The sequence below is a fragment of the Rhodnius prolixus genome, unplaced genomic scaffold, assembly GCF_049639745.1.
Source record: "Rhodnius prolixus isolate KJV_2025 unplaced genomic scaffold, Rpr scaffold_10, whole genome shotgun sequence".
In the NCBI taxonomy this organism is placed as follows: domain Eukaryota; kingdom Metazoa; phylum Arthropoda; class Insecta; order Hemiptera; family Reduviidae; genus Rhodnius; species Rhodnius prolixus.
The window spans coordinates 6,473,295-6,493,080 of NW_027411615.1; the positions used below are offsets into that span (position 1 = coordinate 6,473,295).

At 32.2% G+C, this 19,786-nt stretch overlaps 1 protein-coding gene across 10 annotated transcripts in view; it reads left to right on the forward strand.

The window, feature by feature from the left end:
* Nucleotides 1-171: 171 nt before the first annotated feature.
* The window catches only part of Wdr62 (WD repeat domain 62), a 225,926-nt gene continuing 206,311 nt past the window's right edge, over nucleotides 172-19,786 (forward strand). For all 10 annotated transcript variants that reach the window (XR_012460107.1, XM_074133282.1, XM_074133283.1 and 7 more), the window contains exons 1-2: nucleotides 172-330; nucleotides 589-910. Coding sequence is in view for 9 of the 10 variants with exons in the window: in XM_074133282.1 (XP_073989383.1) it covers nucleotides 812-910 (99 nt within the window). In the remaining variant the exon portion in view is untranslated. The remainder of the gene's footprint in view (nucleotides 331-588; nucleotides 911-19,786) is intronic.

Sequence of the window (19,786 nt, forward strand, 5' to 3'; positions counted from 1 at the left end):
TTTGAAGTAATTTCATTTTGGTTTTTAATCTGAGTGATTTCTAATCTAATGTTAGTAAACTTAGAACTTAGATATATATGATAATCATGGCAGCGCAATGTAGTGAATCTTGTCACTGCTGACATCTGGTGAGTATGTTTTAAACTAAGAAGCGGGATTACAGTAAAGAAACCGTCATAACCTGAAATTCGATGGACAGGTATAGTTTTCAGTTAGCTGCTGCTCACGTTTCGGTCGTATATGTGATTTTTCTCCCCTAAATAGTAATGTGAAAAATACTTTTACCGTATTTACTCCGTATCCTGTATAAAGTATACATGTTTAGTTAAGGTAAGATAGTTTTTAAAAGAATATTATCTGCAAAAGACTTTCTTTGTAAAATCCATATATAAAATTACTAAAGGCTTATCTCTTCAGTTTTTGAATTACTATTGGGAACATTAATTACGTTAATTTGAAAGTCATCATTATTTAAAAAAGACTTTTGTCATAACTATTTTTTCATTTTCGCTCATATAATTGTGTTCATCTTAACTTGATCTGTGTTTTAATTTGCAATATTTTTCAACTAGCTCATTTATTTTTCAGAATTTCGAACATGGAAGTGACTAAAAACCTCCACATCTGTGATATTAACATTTTTTCAATAAGCTTGCTATTGCTTCAAAGACATCTCGTATAAAAATTTTCATTAGATTCATTATGATTTATTATTATTTACTGAATGGTGCTAAGTGTTTTTAGTGTAGTGTGATTTTTTTTTTTAAATGTGTTTAAATGATTAACAAAATTTGTGGTATTAAAAGTTAGAATGGATTCTGCTGCATCAATGAATGGCCCATCTAGAAAAATCATCACTGCGCCTTCCCTAAAAAGAGGAAAAGATGAAATACCACCAGTTAATGAAAGGGTGAGTTTATTATTCATTGAATTAAATTAAATTTGTAATTGCATGTTCTATGAATCGGAGCTAGTTCAACTATATCTTTGAAAGAATGTTGATAACCAAGTAACAAAGAAAGTAATTTTGGGGAATACTTTTCGTTATACATTAAAATTTATTTAAGTAAGGAATTAATTAGATTAGCAAAGTACTAAAATAACCAACAAGTACAAAAATAATCAATTGGAAAATATTGTCAAGGTTTTTCATATATGTACTTTACTTTTAAAGGTGAGTTCTTTGGAATGATTTTATTTAACAATAGATTTGAGAACCAGTGTTTTCCTTCTATGGATACAGTTACAATCATCTGGAAGTGGTGATTATGATTGTTTTCAGAATGAATGCATTTATATTTAGAAAGAATTTATTTTCATAGTATTATAAAGTTGAGACTTATCATAATAGTTCGCTTACTTTCGCGTAGAAATTGAAGAAAATATGTTTTTTTTGGGCGACTTATGGATAATTATTTTAATTAGAATTTTTTTTTTGTTTAAGATAAAGGCTCTTGATTCATACTGTTCACATAAGATTTGGTGTTAGGTAACCAATATTCATTCATGTGCTCTAAGTGGTATTTTTTTTTATTTTTCTAAAGGCAGCCAGACTTGTCCAATTGATTTGAAATATAATGTTCTGATTGTCGACCTGAGTGACAGACTGGTACCTTTCTGTACCAGGTTTCGTGATCCTCTTTTTTCTTTTTGTTAATAGAAGAAATCGTGTTTAGAGTGATCAAAGTAGTGATGAAGACGAACTTAATGGCATCATCACCATCTCATAAGAAAGAAGTAGTTCCTTAAAAGCATACCAGTCACGAGATTCTGATGAATAAAACTTAATTTTGTTTTTAGCTAGATTTTCTGAAAATTGTCTTTCTAAAAGTGGTGTGTTTTAATAGTGTAAAAGAAGCGAAAATATTATATCTTGAATTTTTTAGAGAGCCTTCTTTGGTAGAACGATTATGCTCGTGTGTATTTAGGAAATACACAATCTTCTCTGTAAAAAGTGCGACGAGGATGGTAAAAGCTTGTACCATCTTCTTGCGAGTATTTGCGTTTTGCTCTTAGACGAATTCTGGTGTTAGGCAATGAATATTAGATTAATTCTTAATACTTTGAAGGTTAAGGATGTAGTTTACTGAGCTCTAGTCCCTGTTTATGGTCTAATTTTATTTTAATTAGTAAATATGATAATTTTCCATAGAATTTTGGTCTATATTCTCTTTGATTGGTCACGTTCATGCCTAAACCGAGCCTTAAAATGCGGACTCCTCGGATTTTAAAGAAGCAGTTTCATTGATTTCCTTGTTGTTTTCTCAAATTAACTGCAATCTAGACCCTATTGCTTAAAAATATATTATCTGGTTTGTTTTTTCGAACAGCAACTTAAATGTCCTTCTAAAGCACTACATCAGAGTGTAATTTAACTACACTATCTATCAACATTAAGAACAAGTACAGCTATTAACCGGTTAGAAATCCATGTTTGCTAAATAGTTTAACTGGTAATACTCCTTGACAGAATTGGATTATCAATTTCTTTACAGAGAAATTCTATCGCTAATTTCAATCACATACCCAACATGCAATCAATTTGCATCATTTCAATGATTTCAACCAATCAGAAAAATAATCTCGTCGTAACTCCAGCAATCAGCAGATACTATGTTAGATTATTCCTATTGTATCAGCTGAAATTTATAAAGTTATAAAGGGTCGTTCGTGCTGCTTTTTGGGCAATATAACAATTCACTTTCAAAGGTAGAACTAGCATTTGTCTGTTTTAGTTTAACATTTTTTTGACCTAAATATTATTAATTACTTTCATCTCAAATGTTATTTATTTGTTTTATAAAATATTTTTCTGTATTTCTCTTTCAAGGCACAAACGTGATCATATTCAATATTCAACTAAAACAAATACAATTTTTTTTTTCCTCTCTGTATATTTATAACAATTACATAAAACTCTACCCGACTGCTATATCAGCTGGCCGGCCATAAGCACGTTTCTTAAAACTAGTGATGATGGAATCTTGGTAGATTTCAGTTCGCCAAGGTTATTCTGTTAATACAGGCAAACAAAATACATATGTATACTTCTAAGGTCACATATGATTTGAGAATATTGTTAGATTGATTGTGCTATTTATTCTACAATTATAGGAAACATTTCATCCGAAAAATACTGTAAATACGATTAATATTTAAAAAAATTGTTTGCTAATTTTTTTTACGCATATTATTTAGTGTATATTAAGATTAAAGAATGTTTCCTTCCCGTTGTATTTTCTCTTGAAAGTATTAACATTAATTATTTCATATCTTCCTTTATTATTATTATGATGCAAACTTATTATGGGAACCTTAAAGATTGTTCCTTGTTTTTTTTTTAATTAATTTACTTATTTTAAATAATAATTCTTTCTTACTTAACCGGCGTTTAAGTCTCGTCCATGGACTTCGACCACCCGAACATACGTCATCCTTAGCCTTTCGCAGTCAGTTTTTGTCATTTCTTGGGTGAACGTTTCCGCGCAAACATTTTCTTTTAACCATTGTTGCAATTAGGAAAATTTTTAGTTTGTAATTTACACCGAATATCATAAGAGCACAAGTCTTTATTTTACTACAAATTTTCGGATTATATTTATTTGAATCTTTAGTATGTATGATGTTACAGCTCAGAACTAATATTAACTACAATCTAGAATAATCAGAATTGAAATGATTTCCTGAGATAAAATTACAAAACAAAATGGCAATAGGCTTCAATGTATTCGTGGTCTTAAATGAAAACCATTTTTATAGGTAATTTCATTTTCGCGGGTTCATAATAAGGGATGAAGTGATGCTCCTGTTTAAAGTGGCAATTCAGTACATATATTGGTTGTTCTTGTACCATTTAAGAGTGTGAAGAGTCTAAATTAGACTCATTTATTTTAGGCGAAAGTTCCATCTATAAATTTTGGGCTTAAACTTAGTAAACTTTAATCTCAGAGAATGTTTACAATATATTAGGGTGCCCTGTACTCAGTTGTGACGTCAAACTTTTAATAGTTTTAGTTTATTCAATTATTTTTTTCCAAATCCAACTGAATTTGATGAAGAAATCAGATCTTTATCTTTCGGATTTATAGCCCCTAATTAGATTAGGCCTGATTTCAATGGCAACAACCATGATGTTCCTTCCGTAATTTTTATCGTCTCACTTAGACAGTAATGGCGGTCAATCTTTAGTTAACGTTAAGTACAAGGTTCATCATTTTTTCATTTAAATAATTCAGGTACAAACACTTACCTTTTTCGTACCGCAGTCCTAAGTTATTCAATTTTTCATGGAGCTTACAGAATAAACTAATAGCAGTTGGTTTTATTATTATGTTAAAATAAAATTCATGAAGTACAAATAATAAATACACTTGTAAATGTAACTTGTGAGAAAGGCTTTTTCGGATTTTCTTTTATTTTCTTGAGAATTGCCTCAGGAATGCATTTTATACGAGGACATGTGGTGGGCCTATCAGTTTGGTTTTGCAAAAAATTTTCGGTTTGAAAATAAATGATTACTTTTTGCGACTTTTACTTTTCTTTTTTTTAAAAGTAAAAATTGTTTAACAACAAAGTTAGTCAGTAAAATTTATATCTTACATTTTTTCATAAAATTGATAGCATATCTCTCTATTTAAGGCTGACGTCACTTAAGTTCCATTGTGCAACCTAGCTTCTACGTTTTGTAGAGAAATAAAATAACAATCTTTCCTTTGCTTATTATCAATGAAAGCTTGTCCGATAAAGTGGTCAAATCGCCTTGATAACTTACCAGCGTAGATAAGGTTTTGCTGTTAATGACAAAACTTATCTTTATATGTAGATAGGTAGTTACAAAATATTGTCAAGTAAGAAAACAATAACTTTATGAGATACTTTTGAGATCGATGTGGCAAGTCGTCATTTTATTTATTCCAACATGTAAATAATTTTACGTTTGTTAATTTTAATTTAAGGCGCATCAATGTTGGAGGTTATTAGCGCTCGGAGTGCACTGCCCAGCCTCTGGATAGTGTACTCTCGTTACAGAAAATACTATCAATTGTCAGTTAGCTGTAAAAAAAGTTCCTAGTAAGAGAAAATCTAAGGGCTAACAGCTGCATTCGAACCCGGAACTTAAAGAATAATCGAAATAATATTTGTAATAATGTGGGGTTCCAATTGATTTTCAGTTTTAGATATATTTTGGACAAACACATGAATATTCGCTAATTATATTTATTCCATTAAAAAAGAAAAAGAAATCTTATATTTTGATTCCTCTTGCAAGCAGCTAGAGAAACTAATAAAGCAGTATGCAGCTAAAGAGTGAAAGACAGATTGTGGATGAAGAAATGAGATGACGATGTAGAAGGCACTGAGCGTTGTGTTAAGATCGGAATTCCTTGTACAGTACCTTGTACCTTGACCATCCACTAAACGGTACACTGCTTACAGCACTCTCAGCTTTACATGCACTTCCGGCTCCCCCACCCTTTCCATTAACTTGCTGTCTACGTCGTCAGAGGAGAAAATTATGAGGTACATATTACACAGTCTTGCAACGTCTGTCTAATTCTAATCACATTTCCATCGTTGTTCCCAACTATTCTAAATGTTCAGATCCACTCCTCTACTTAGGGCGTGATATTAAGGAAACAGTAGTCTAAATTAATAATTATATTATTTGATTTATTTTTTTCTTATTGCGATTTAAGGCGCATCAACATCTGAGGTTATTGGCGCCCCGAGCCTTTTTCGGTGCACTGCCTATCTCCGGACAGTGTTCTCTCGTTACACTGTCCATCACTGAGCCGTAACAAGCTTTTAGGAAGAGAAAATCTAAGGGACCAGAAGCTGTATTCGAACCTGGGACTTTCGCGTGGGATCCAATACGCTAACCGCATAGCTCATCCCTGTCCTATCTTTATTATTATTATTATAAAGATAATAATTATTATTATTCTGGTATTAGTTTCTTCCCTTGCCTTCAAGGAAGGGCTTGAAATTATTAGGCTATCGCACCCTAATAATTATTATTACGCTATAGCACCTTGTTCATTAACTTTTGACAATATCCTCCCTTCAGACCTTTATTACTTTATCTAAAACAGTGGCTTATTATAAATAAAAATGAATATATTTTTATGTAACTTTATTAAGTATTCATTTTTTACTATTTTAGAATTTTTTTTTCATCTTCAAAACTTAAAATTAAAATTTGTAAAATTTTATATCTGTCATCGTATATATTTTAATTCGTGTCGAACTATTGATGAAAAAAATAATCATTTATTAATGATAAGCCCCACGGTTACAAAATATGTTTTAAAGGATAGAACTTTTTTCTTAATCCGAAAGAAATAATAAAATAACTTATTAATAACCCGTAAAAGCCAAATTTGGGTATTTAGTTTGGTAATTGATTTGATTTCTCTGGTAACGAATGTGTATGTTGCAAGTGCCTCCTTGGGAAGATATCAGTGTTGCCAATTTTGGTATATTTTTCAAAACTACTTTCTCTCTCTCTCTCTCTCTCTCCTAAAAGTTCAATTTTCATTTTCGAATAAAATCATTCTATACATTCAAAATGTTATGTTAAAAACGTCCACCAATAAACATCAAAGCCTAGAGTTCATTGATCTTATAAAAGAAGAGCGCGCTTTTCTCCCCGCAAAAAAAAAGCATCGTACGAATTATTTAAAATTTTAAGGGAAAGCCGATGTCCAAGGAAAAAAATGTAAATTTAACTGAATTGATTATATTCTAAAATTGCTGTGAAGAATCAGTTCGAGCGTACGAGTGCATTAATTATATGAAGAATTTAGTAAAATAGCATTGCTTTGTATTTTAATGAGGGGCCATAATAATATGGCTATATAAATTCAAATTTTTTGTATTTTTAGTTCTCTGAAATGAACAAAGACGGCGCTGTTAGTAAACAATATTAATATCAGCAGCTAACAGAAGTAAGTCGAATCAAGAATCAAAACGTTTCGGTCTGATGATGTGGTGACCTTCATCAACATGGCGAACATCCTTGTTTATCTCGTCTTGTCTTTGTTTTTTTGCTGCTCTCTCATTTATATGTTATTGTAATTCCGTGTACGACATATCTTCTTTGCAAAAAATCATGAAGTAATTCTGAAACTGTAATTTACATGTTTTTCTTCTAACTCGGAATGTTTGCTAAGGGTTTGTTGGATTCGAAATAGGTTCATACCGGAGTTGGAAGCTTGGAATGTCAGTGTAAAGCGATTCTGTGTAGTATATTGACAGAGGAAGGAACGGTAGTAGGGGTTTACGGGGTAAGAAGAATATTTTATATTTCGGTTAGCTCAGTTAGGCTATTTAGTAATGTCTTTAAGGCTGCTCGCAATATGTTTTAGTATTGCTATAATCGTAAGACTGGAAACCTCTCGGGGCAGCCAGGCTGTTACTTTATCTAAAACAGTGGCTTATTATAAATAAAAATGAATATACTGACGAGAACCCGTACCTAGAATATGGTCTTTATCATCAGGGTGGCATATCACTGGATTTACAGCAGGTAATGAGGGTACTGTGGAGTTTCTCACAAGACCAAAACCCAATACCTTGCTAGTGCAGCATCAAAGATAGTGTGTCTAGCAGGGGTCGCAGCGGGTTGTTACGGGAGAACTCCAAGTCAAAAGAAGTTGATCGCTAGCTACTAGCCGCCCGAATTGCAGCATTAAAGCAACAAAGCTGGGTACTTCTTTTAAAACCTGTACTGGTTCTCTTTAGTCGCTCCAGAAGGGCTGATAATGTTCAGGATTCGACTCTTCGGAGTAAGGAAATCTCTACCTTCATACTATATCCATGAGCTTCTCATCACTAAGTCCACATCTTTATGTATTTCGGTGGCCTTCAAGGAATCAAATTTAAATAGGATTTTAAGAGTTCATATTCCAGTCTAATTTAAATTTTGCAGAAAAGATTTAATTTAAACATTCGCAAGGCTGATCTCATATTCTAAAAGATAACCAACAAAATAGTGTTGCACAATATGAGATAGACTTTCATCTACTTATTTTTACATAGCCTCGAAGATTGGTAGCATTTTATAAGTTAGTTTCATAACTTGAATAAGTTTATGTTTTATTAAATAATATTGAACGTAATTCTTTAGTGGCTATTTATTTAGTCACCATTGATTTTAAAATAATATAAAATGACCATCTGTTGTAAAACGAAAGTAGTAGCAGATATAGAACTCGTTTTGCGTGAATCATGGGGTAATACCCTGTTAACTGTCCGGAAATGGTACCTCTTTCTAGATTCGTGAAATTCCAGTTAATCGAAAAGGCATTATATTACATTCTGAAACTTTATTAAGATCTTGATGTAAGAAAGAAAATTATAATTGGTAACAATTCTGTCTATTGAGGAATTAGAATGCTAGTTGCATCTCAGTGTAGTTACACTTGACAGAAGTACATTGACAGGATAAGTGTGGTGAACGATGAGGGGTAAAAGATAACTGTACAGATTGGTGACCGTATCTTCCGACGGTTGTTGGTGTCTCCATTTTTGTGTCCAGCACTCCTTCAGTCCAATAACTTCCTTTCTCTTAAGGCACTGTCAACTGTATCAGGATATTGGGCAAATTTATTTTTATTTATTGCCAATTTTAAAGGATGTTGGCTCCTGTTTTAAGTATATTTCCTGTGTCTAATTTAATGTAGTTTATCTGAACATCATTAGACATCAATGGTCAGTTCTAAAAAAGATTGTTATGATGACCTTTATAAAAATATAGTGTCAGATTATCTCTGTTATAAAGTTAATAATTTATTTCTGTTCTCGGTTTTTTCTTTTCACTTTCTTTTACTACGTAATAAAAGTATCGATCTTGTCAAATGATTGTTTATAAATTTTCATACCGGATATACTCATTTGAGGTCCCAGGAAGTAGAGAATGTTTTTTTTATTAAATGGTTTAAATAAAATGTCTCAAAAACTAAATATCTGCAAGGAGCTGAAACTTTAAATTTAAATTAGGTTCCATTAAAAGAGCCGATTCTAACTTATCGATTCAAGTCTCTAAACTTGAACTTAAATTTTTGACTTCTTTTTTTTTTTTTGAGATTTCCTTTAAAAGGACTCTAAAGACTTTTTTTCTCAGATTGATCAAAAGAATTTATTAGTTGTTTTGCTTTTTATCAAGAAAATTCGATTTCAAGACAATTCTAGGAGATGGGGTATTTACAGCTTGCTATAAAGCAGGCATGTGCAACCTTTACAGGACTATGGGCCAGATAGGAAAGTAGAAAGATTACGCGGCGGGCCAGGGTACTTCAGGATATATACCCAAAAAAATATTTAAATCGACAACTCGATGTACTTATTGCACTACTATTGGAGAATAGTTTCCTGTGGGCGTGGCATGGGGTGGAGCTTTTAATTATTATAAACAAATAAAAACGATAAGAACCAAATTTTTTTTAACTTGTTTGTATAATTGGACAATATACCTATTTCCTATTAAATACCTATTTCTCTATTAAAATTATCTTCACAGGACATTACCTTAGGATTAGCTGGCCAGTGCCCTCGGGCCGTAGGCTGCACATGCCTGCTCTATAGTCTCATTATATCTTGTATATTATTATGGGTTTAAATGAGTTGAATAAATACTGAAATGGACAGATTATTACCAAATTTCACTGCTTACAAGTGGCTGTATATCGTCTAATGAGGGGGAAATCGTAATATACTATGGAAATAATGGAGGTACTTGCGACCATATTGCTCCACCTCTATCTTAAATGGATATTACCTGCCTGATAACATTTACACTGGGTTTAAAGTTACCAAAACAGCTGTGAGTGGATAGTAAAGTTGGTAATAGGAAACGGATATCCGTAAACCACAAATCTCTTCTCCTGCCGCTTTAGCCCCACATTTGTGAAAATGTTTACTTATTTTTTTACAACACTGCTCCAACACACTTATTTACTTTAAGATATTTATTTTAGAGCTTACTAGTTTACTAATTACAATATGAGACTTCTATTTGTGATAGTTAGGCTATATAGGACTAGAAATAAAACATATGAGTTTGACGGATGTTAGAGGTGTATGGTATTAACGTCTGAGACTTCCACGTTGTAAAGCGGATTACCCACCCTCTAAGGAGATATTGGGGACAGTATCCTGAAGTGGGCAGCTAGCAGGGTAGTCGATATCTATCTATCCTGTATTCTAGAAGTATTATCTTTTATAAATAATGTTCTATTATCATTTATGAACAGAAATGATTTCATAAGAAATAAATTTAAATATTATTTACCCACCGAACTTGAGCATAAAGTGATCCTAAACATAGAGAAACCATCTTTGGTGACCGGTTATGTCATTTCATGGATTTGGATGCATCGTCGCATGCACGTAGTGGCGCCGCAGTAATCTTAATTGTTTTTAGTGTCTGAAAAAACGAAATTTTGATAAAACATTTTGGTCTTGAAGTTTTTTCTAAAAATGATTAAACCATTTATATGTATTTCGAAATCATGACATTAGACCGATGTTGAAATATATTTTCGTATTTAGGTGACATAAAAGCAAAAAAAAGAGCAATTATTGCGTATTATGATACAAAATGTGTTATCTACATACTGATAAGTGTTTATTTTTCATTGAAAAAAAAAACATATGTTCGGCGAGGACACCTAGTTCTTATTACATATCGTTGTAATTATGAAATTAAAATAGATTATTGAATCCTACTGGAATGTACTCGTATAAGGATAGACAGCAACAATATCGCATTGTTGGTTGCATTGAGCGAAGGTACTCGATGGTACAAGCTATCGCATGTATAAAGATTAATTTTAACGGCCTAGTTACCTTAATAAATTTGGCAGTTTGTGTTCACACCATTAGATTTACTAATCGATTTTTCTCTGCTTTATAAAGCATTCTTTTTAATTTCACTTTCTCTCGTGTTAAATAATCGATAGATTGTTAATCGAAAATACATATTTTTGAAGCCCCCTAAATAAAAAAAAAAAGAAAAAAGGTATTTGAAAGGGGGAAATATAGGTAGTTGACTCAATTATTTGAGAACCGATTCCGGAAGTTAGAATTCCTAGTTGGAAGTAAGTCTGTAATGCGGAAGTGTAACTTTATAGAAATCTATTACTGCTATCCATATTAATTTTTTGTGTTTAAATTAATGACAATTGGACTAAACGATGTTTTTTTTGTAACTATTTTGTACGAGTGTATAGCTAAAAGAACACACAATTTATGCAGTAATATGGGGCACTTTTGCCACATATGGGGCTTAATTTTGGTATTTCATTTTCAAATTGAATTTCTATTTGTAGTACAATGTACAATTTACCCTTTCTTTGACTCATCAGAGAAATGCTTAACCCTTCTCCTCTAGAACTGCCTGGAAAGCATTATCCAGGCAAAATACTATATTATATATTAGCTAGCTTACAATTAGTATTCGGAGATTAAAGAGAATGCCAATAAACTGTAGAAATGACCCAGAAAAACTACATTTGTTAGGTAATTTCGTCGAAATTCTAATTACGGTAAGCTGTGTTAGCACCAATTCGAAATATCCAATTAGAACTTATCTCTTTTCCCAGTTTTTGAGTTTTTTTGATTATTTACTCCCACAAACCCATCAAAAACCATTTTTTCGGACTCAGATTCACTTTAAAACGTTGAAAACAACCAAAAAAAAAGTGATCAACACAATCGTAGTTACTTCTTTCTCTCAATAAATAGTAAGAGAAATAACTTTTTCAATCACTTTCTCTTACAATGAATGTTGTAATAAATTAGATAAAAATCATAGCGATAATTGTTTCTTTGAACACATCAATACGAAGTGTTTTGTGGGGAGGTGCTCTCGTGTCCTTGGGTAATTCCAAAACAATGGTTTCTAGATAATGGAGCTGTTGTTAAGCCTGCCACTTCAAATTTGAGGTCTTGTCCTTCGTTCAATGGTTTTGTCCTGAATTTCTATACATGAATTAACAATATATTATTTTTGTAAGACACTCCCTCCGCGCTGAAAGACTATCTAAATACTGAAAGTCTCCCTTTCAGCGCTTTTCTTTATTGCCATAATATGCTCTAGAACGTTAGATCTAAAGTGTCTGATTGAGAATAGGCAGAGTGTTTGATTAAATCTGCTTTTCTGCAGCTTGCATTAATTTTAGTAAATTTTGTTTCATAGTTGTAAAGGTAGTTAGAGCTAGAAATAGTTTATATCTTCGAGGTTTACTAAATTCCAGTTAGAATTACAGCTGTAAGAAATTGTTGCTCAAATAGTAAGAAACTCTTATGGACAAAGTTTGTTAGATTACAATACTAAAAACACTAACATTTTGTTCGTACATTTTTGATAGTTGTTATTCTAAAAGATTCACGTCATTATACTTATTTGTAACATCACTTTGTTGGAAAAACTCAGGAAAAGCTCCTGCACATAGTTAATTATTAATACAGCAGTTCCCTGTTTTCTTTAACCTTTCACATCATCGAATAAACTTTTCTTAACCAATGATTTTCTCCAAACAAATTGTGTCACTTTTTTAATTTATTTTTTTTAATTTGTGTATTACATTTTGTTAGCTTCCAATTAATATACAATTATAACCAATATTTAATGAATTTTAATTCTGAATCAGTAAAAGTTTGTTAGGTTTTTAATTAACCAGTTAAGCATGGCATTTAGTTTTAAAAAACCCCCCTACAGTGTGCGGAATTAAAATCAGACAATGACGTGGTATACACGTAGAACGCAGGGCAAAACAACCATAAATCTTACAACGTTGTAATAGTCACTACTAGCATTTTTTCTGCAATCTCTGGGGCTTGAGATTACAGAGCATTCTGTACATTTCAAAATCTTGTACCGCTTCGCGTATGCATTGCTCCAGTTAACTAGGGACGTGAAAGAGCTTTTATAAGGAAGAAAAAGAGCTTTGAATTCTGTACAAAATGAAATCATGCTCGTACTGATTTCTGAACCTCTATCTAAGGTAAAAACGGCATTGCACAAGGGGTTGAGAGCTTCTATTTGTGTGTACGTAATTCCCAATCTCTAATGCAGAGACCAAACATGTACCAACCACTTATCATTTGGCTGACTCCGCTCCGTATAAAATACTTGGCAGTTCTATTGGTAAGATAAAGGAAACATCCCACCAAATAATATTCTTATTGTATTTTATTAAAATTTCGAGTTTTTATAGTTAATGGCAATTTTATATTTTTCACAACGAGTGGAACGCATCGTAATAGAGATTTGGTTTGACAAATTACACATTTGGTATACACGCTTAACTGCTTAAAGAACATTTGCTGTATCAAACTAAAAGCTGATGGATAATAAATAAATCAGAAGTCCTTTAGTAAATAGATGAAATTATCAAGTATACGTTTTATTATTAGTAAATAAATCATAAAGTCTCTGGAAAGGAAAAACTTTTTGTTTTACGTTTTATTAGTTGATTTTTGTGGCCATAATAAACTATAACCTTCCTCTTTTTACTTCTTATATATCTATATATTTTTGCAATCTAACTCGTACGAAATGCGATCCTATGTGAACTTGCTTTTCCATAGAAAATACATCTTCTTGTTGCCCAAAAAGAATAAGAATAGCATGTAGTAAGCATAACTAAAAAAAAAAAAAATTAAAAAAAGAAGCGCAGGAAGTTGATAATTATTATCTCTCAAACGGAAATACCACTTTTCTTTAAAATGACTCCAAAATTTTTATACTACTTACTGCAATAATTACACTCTTTATCGCTTTTATTTTACATTTTATCAGGAAAATTCATTTTAGAACATTTTGTGGGAGAAGGGATATCCCTTCTAAAGTGCTGAAAGAACAGTTATTCTTATTGGTGCACAAAGCTAGTTTTGCCATAACATTGGCCAATTAATAATTGTTATAACCACATACTGAAGTTGTTTTAAAGAGAAAAACAGTGTTTATAGCTGAAGGTACTAAAATTGTTTATTTACTATATTTTATATCTACTTAATCCAAACAAAGGAGATCAACGATATTAATATTAAAGAAAAGATAAAAGTTCACTATATATATTTTTTTATCTCCTTTATGTTTGATATTTCAAGAACTCGTTTCCACCGTTTTTATTCCTTGCAAAAAACAATATATTTGTCGAAACTTTGGAAATTATGAAGTTATAATTTTTTTAAATTTAATCAAACTTGAACCTTTCTAGTGAAAGGCGGCACAGAGTGACATTTAGATCATGCTTTAACTAAAAGCAAGAGTGGAGATGGTAAACCATTTGGTTCTAAGAGGAATCTGCAAACCCGAAACACACAAGTGTTGATCTGTTTTAGTATACTTCAATATCATTAAAATGGGCTAATTCTTAAATTGAATTCAGATTTGAGATATTTTTAAACATAAAACTATAAAAAAGGAAAGAGCTGCTTGTTATTTGTACGTCCACCATTCTTAAATTCTCTTATTCGGTTTCTTTAACTTTTTATTTTTATCAATAGTTTTTTTATATTTTGGATGCTTACCAAGTTCTTTAATAAATCGTGAAGCTTTGTTGACGTTGGTCCAATATCTGATTAGGGAGTTCAAAGTTTAGTTGCCGATCTGGAGTCCGACTTTTTTTTCTTCAACATTTCCGGTACATTTATCTTCTTGTCTGTATCTATGAATGGTATTTATTTATCAAAATCAGCTTTCTGTTTAATATTATTAATAATTAAAAACGCTGGAGGTATTTTCAAGCACCGGAATATTATGATTGCTTTGTGATTGTATTGATTTGGTTTTCCTCACTTTCTTTTTTCTTTTTGGGATCTGTGAATGTTCTTTTTTGATTTCATTCATGCACAAGAGACCTTATTGTTTATAATCTGCGCTAGCCGGTTCTCAGGTTTCTAGACGTATTTTTAATCTAAAGACACGAACAACATTGATAACCCAAATAGGATATTTTAACATTTGCAACAATTTGGGTTTAGCGAATCCACATGGAAATTTCCAGCTTATTATCAGACCCATATTCCTTATAGGTACTCCCGTATTGAATCCTTTATAGAAACCCACGTTCTACGCCCAAACCTTGGGTTCCAACAATAGATTACAATGGATTTGGCTTTTAACCTCTCTGTCACTCTCTTTACAATCTAAAGCTGGAAAAACGGATTTAATTTCAAAAATTGGTACAATTTACAATAATCTTCTGACGATAGAAAGATTTCTGTATAAATTTATAATATTTTTCAAAAATAAAAGATAAAATAATTGTGCAAGGGGATTTTTTAAAATTAAATGGCGAATGTACTCATTAAATTTTTTTGGAAGTGGACACACCACCGTCTGAGGCTGTTAGCGCCAACAATTATTATTATTATTAAAATTGCACAAACGTCACAATCAAAATTCTTTAGTTTTTAGATTTTTTAAGGTTTAATTTTATTTTAATTCCCAAGATTACATTATCAAGAGTTTATTTTGTTTTTTGGGCTCACGTGTCAATCACACTGTAATTACCCAACATTCTTACTGCTAGCTGTTTATATTACTTATCAACATTATCGAAATATCTTTCCATTTTAAATTTATCACCAACTCCTGTCCTATCTGGATGATGTCATTAAATGATTTGTCATGAAGCTAATTTAATTGTTATTTATTTACGTCCATTAACACAAAGAATTAACATTAAATTGTAGTTATCAATTGGTTATTTGACAAAAAGTAAAATTAGCTATTTAAATCCAACTATTTATTACTTTAAAATGAATTTTTAAAATTGAATTAAATTCACATGATTCAGCCATTATTGAATAGTAATTTACAAAACGGTTTAATTTGTCAGCATTATGATTATAATTTTTCAAATGACTACATTTGTGTAAACGAAGATTTGTATTAATGATTTTAATTGAGAATCTTGTGCAGACTCAATGCCAAGGAGGACAATAATTACAGTATCGCTTTGAGTGTATGTGTTACATTTCTTGTAAATACCATTTAATATCGGGCGTGTAGTTTATTTGGTAGAGAGACCGGATCTTCCTTTTATTTGAAATTATTTATACATAGAAGTTAAACCTGTCGAATGGATAACTAACAGCCATTGAGATTAAAAGATTGTGGCTCCGCTCATGCGACAGAATTAGAACATAGTCTTGGTTTGCATATTAACCCCTAATTAACCCCAGCGACTCTTAATTGATTCAACTGTTTTGGTACAAAGTGTCAGGATATATTTTGTAGGCGGAAGTTACACGTTAGTTTTTAAGTTATATTCAAAACAAATGTTTGGAGAAAATTGTTAAGGAGTTTCGAAAACATCTGCAATAGAGTGAATTGATTGGAAGATTGCTTTACCTCCCCCACCTATTAGGATTAAGAGGAAATAACATAAAGAGCGATTATTGTTTATGAGCGCCATATTTCTGAGCAACACTCATTTATCTTAATAATGTAACAATTTTTTTACTTTGCCGCCTTTGATTTATTGAATCTTATTTATGTAGGTTGATTAAAATCCAAATGTATTCGTACTATAATTAATTCTTATTATTTTTTTTTAAATCTGTAATTGTAATTTTAATAAAGAAATTCTCGGACTGGGCACACACCCTATCTGCAAGGCGAGAATTTACAGCAACTGTAAACTTAAGATTTTGTAATTCTATAAAATATTAGAAATATTTATCTCTAACTCGATTATATTGAGATTATTTATTTATTTCCCAGAGTTAGGCGATAAAAACAATTATCTGGTCTAATAGAATTGTGGTTTAATTGAAGAGAGAGGTCCATATCATGAGGAGGCAAATGGCGAATTATGTTTATCTGATTGTCCGAAAATGGAATCCGTATTATGACAAGTTTCTATTATTTATTGGTTTTCTTTTGACAAATTTATTTACTTACAGTAGGTGGTTGGTAATGGTGTGTTTTTTTGTATTTAAGAAAAAGAATTTAACGCCGCACCTAGACGCGTTTTTTTCTTTTGTGTCCAATTATTTCATTTTGTTTTCTCAGTTTATTTGTTTTTCATTTAGAATTCTATTCTTAGCTTCTATTTTTTGCTGGTTTACCTTTATATTTACTTTAAAGTTATGAATTGTCAACACATTTGACCACACAAAAAAGTATTTGGCTGTAGATTGGGCGCTCTTTATTGGTACAATGAAAAAATGAAACCTCCGTGTCACAGGAAATCGTTAATCCCCAATACTTTGCCGTCCCTTTCTAGATTTAAATATCTAACTTTAAGTTAATTCATCGAGTCTTGCGTGTTAAGCTGTCTGATTAATCAGTTGAGCTCTCTAGTTAGCTTAACCAGCTTCAGCGCTAAAGCTCAGGTTTAAGTATTCTTAATTCTAGTTCTTTTAGTTAATCGTAATTAATATTTAGTTAATTTTTTTTTTTTAATTTGTTTTGTAATTTACAATCTGTATACATTGTGTACAATAAGTAAATATGGAGAGAGTGATGAACTGGTGCGGGAGGAGAGCAGGAGGAGAGAAACTACTCAGCGGTAGCACTCTCTACAGGAGAATGTGAGGAGGAGAATATGAGGAAGAGAGTGGAGAGATAGGAGAATAATGGCGTTTAGGCCTTCAGCCTACAAGGAAGTCGCGGGGCCACTGGCGATTCAGTCGGCGAGGAGCATTAGGGATGTCAGAGCAGGCGAGAGACTGTACAAGAGGATTAGAGCTAGTCGAGAGAGTAGTATGGAAGGGGATGCTGAGGTCGTTGTGAAGAGTGAAGTTAGGTCCACCGTAGAAAAGAGCGTCAGCTATCTGTCGGCAGTAGTTTTGACCGAAATGTCTACGCGGTTCGTATGTTTGTTGGTTTGGCTGAACTCCACAGCTCTAGCCCCGTAAGTGCACATAGGTTTGAGGATAGTACTGTTTATGAAGCGTTTGAGTTCAATGGGTAATTTGGAGCGTCGTCCAAGTAGTCTGTAAAGCTGTTTCGCTCGTTCTGTCATTGCTTGTCTTTTAAGTCTAGTATGTGCATTCCACGTGAGTCGTTTGTCTATGTAGAGCCCAAGGTAGCTCACAAGGAAGAGTTAAATTTAAATTAATTTAACGTAAAAGAATTATTTCTGTAACAGTCTACACTTAAATTAATTGCAAGTATTGTCTCGAGGTGTAGAAAAGATCCAATAGATAGCACAGAAATTATCATTACATTACAAATCGAGTACGCTTAATGAGTCATAATTATTTTCAATTAATTAATAATTAATATTACTTCCTATATTTTCAAGAGTCTTTAGTAACAAGTTGTTTTTATGAGGAGATTGGAAATGGTTGAATATTCTGCTACATCTTTGAAAGATTCCATTTTAATAAACATTCTTGAAGGTTAGCCTTGTTCGCGTTGTGTTTCATAACACTTAAAAGTGTATTTGTACTTGAGAATTAATTACTTTAAACAAAGACTACAAACTAAGACTAATTAAGATCCTGTCTTTTTTGTTCCTTTATTATAATAATACTTATTAAAAAATGAATCATGTGGGAAATTAGGTGTTTAACTTAGTTTTTAAATAAAAGCTTAATTTGAGACTGAATATAATTAGTGGTAACAACTATTTGATACGATAACAATAACCCATCACTTCCTCTACTTACGTCACTTCCTATTTTATTAATCTCACATCACTTTCATTGCTTAAAATAATGCTTTAAATAAATAATTTTTTTGTATCCCTCTGTCTTAATATTTTACTACTTTATAAAGATTTCATTTTTCTATAGAAAGTCGGGGTTTATCAAATGGTTACGAGCGCTGAACTTCCGTTTTTGCGACAATAACTTTACCGTTCGCCCTATTAAGAATTTGCTTGCGAAAAGTGGTATATACGAGGTGTGGCTATTAAATAACGAGGCTATTGCTGTAAAACATTTTATTTTAAATTTATACATATTTAGTTATTATCACCTTCAATATACACCCCTCCCCTATCCCTACAACGCTCCTGGCGAATTTACCATTGTTCGAAACAGTGCTGGAAGTCTTTTTCTGTGAGCTCCTGCATGACATGTGCCGCTTTTTCTTTCACAGCTCCAACGGACTGTGAAATCGTGTTCCTTTTAATTCAGATTTGACTTCGGGAAACATGATAAAAGTCACATGGGACCAGGTCAGGCGAATAAGGCGGTTGGCCTAAAACTGGGATGTTGTACTTGACAGACAATTCAGTGTGAGCCGGCGCGTTGTCTTGATGGAGAACCCCGTGACTTGTTCTTCCACAAATTAGGTCGTTGTTTTCTTACACTTTCACGGAGTTGAGCAAGCACCTCATGGTAGTAATGTTGATTAATTATAATCGATATTTTCATCCGTTTTGGACGTAGAAGGACGACCCGGGCGGTCATCATCTCCGACGTCTTCTCGGCCATCTTGGAAACGCTTGAACCACTCAAAAACTCGCGCACTCTTGATAAACATTCATCGTCCATAAACTTCTTTTAATAACAGATAAGTTTCAGTAGCGGTTTTACCAAGTTTTGATGTGAAATTTCACGACAATTCATTGCTCTACTGCAATGTGTAGTATCATGTTTTCGGCAAAACGAAACTAACACCTCTTACCACAAACGACGGTTCCGGTCAGACAGGATTTCTCTACAAACACATGAGACGCTGCAATCGAAAGAGAAGGCTTTACGCTACATAGCTGTGGGTCGTTAAGATTTGGCGCTTGCATAGTTCTTCTGTAGCAGCATCAGTCTCGTTCTTTAATAGCCACACCTCGTAGATCACAAATTAGTTAGGGCATTT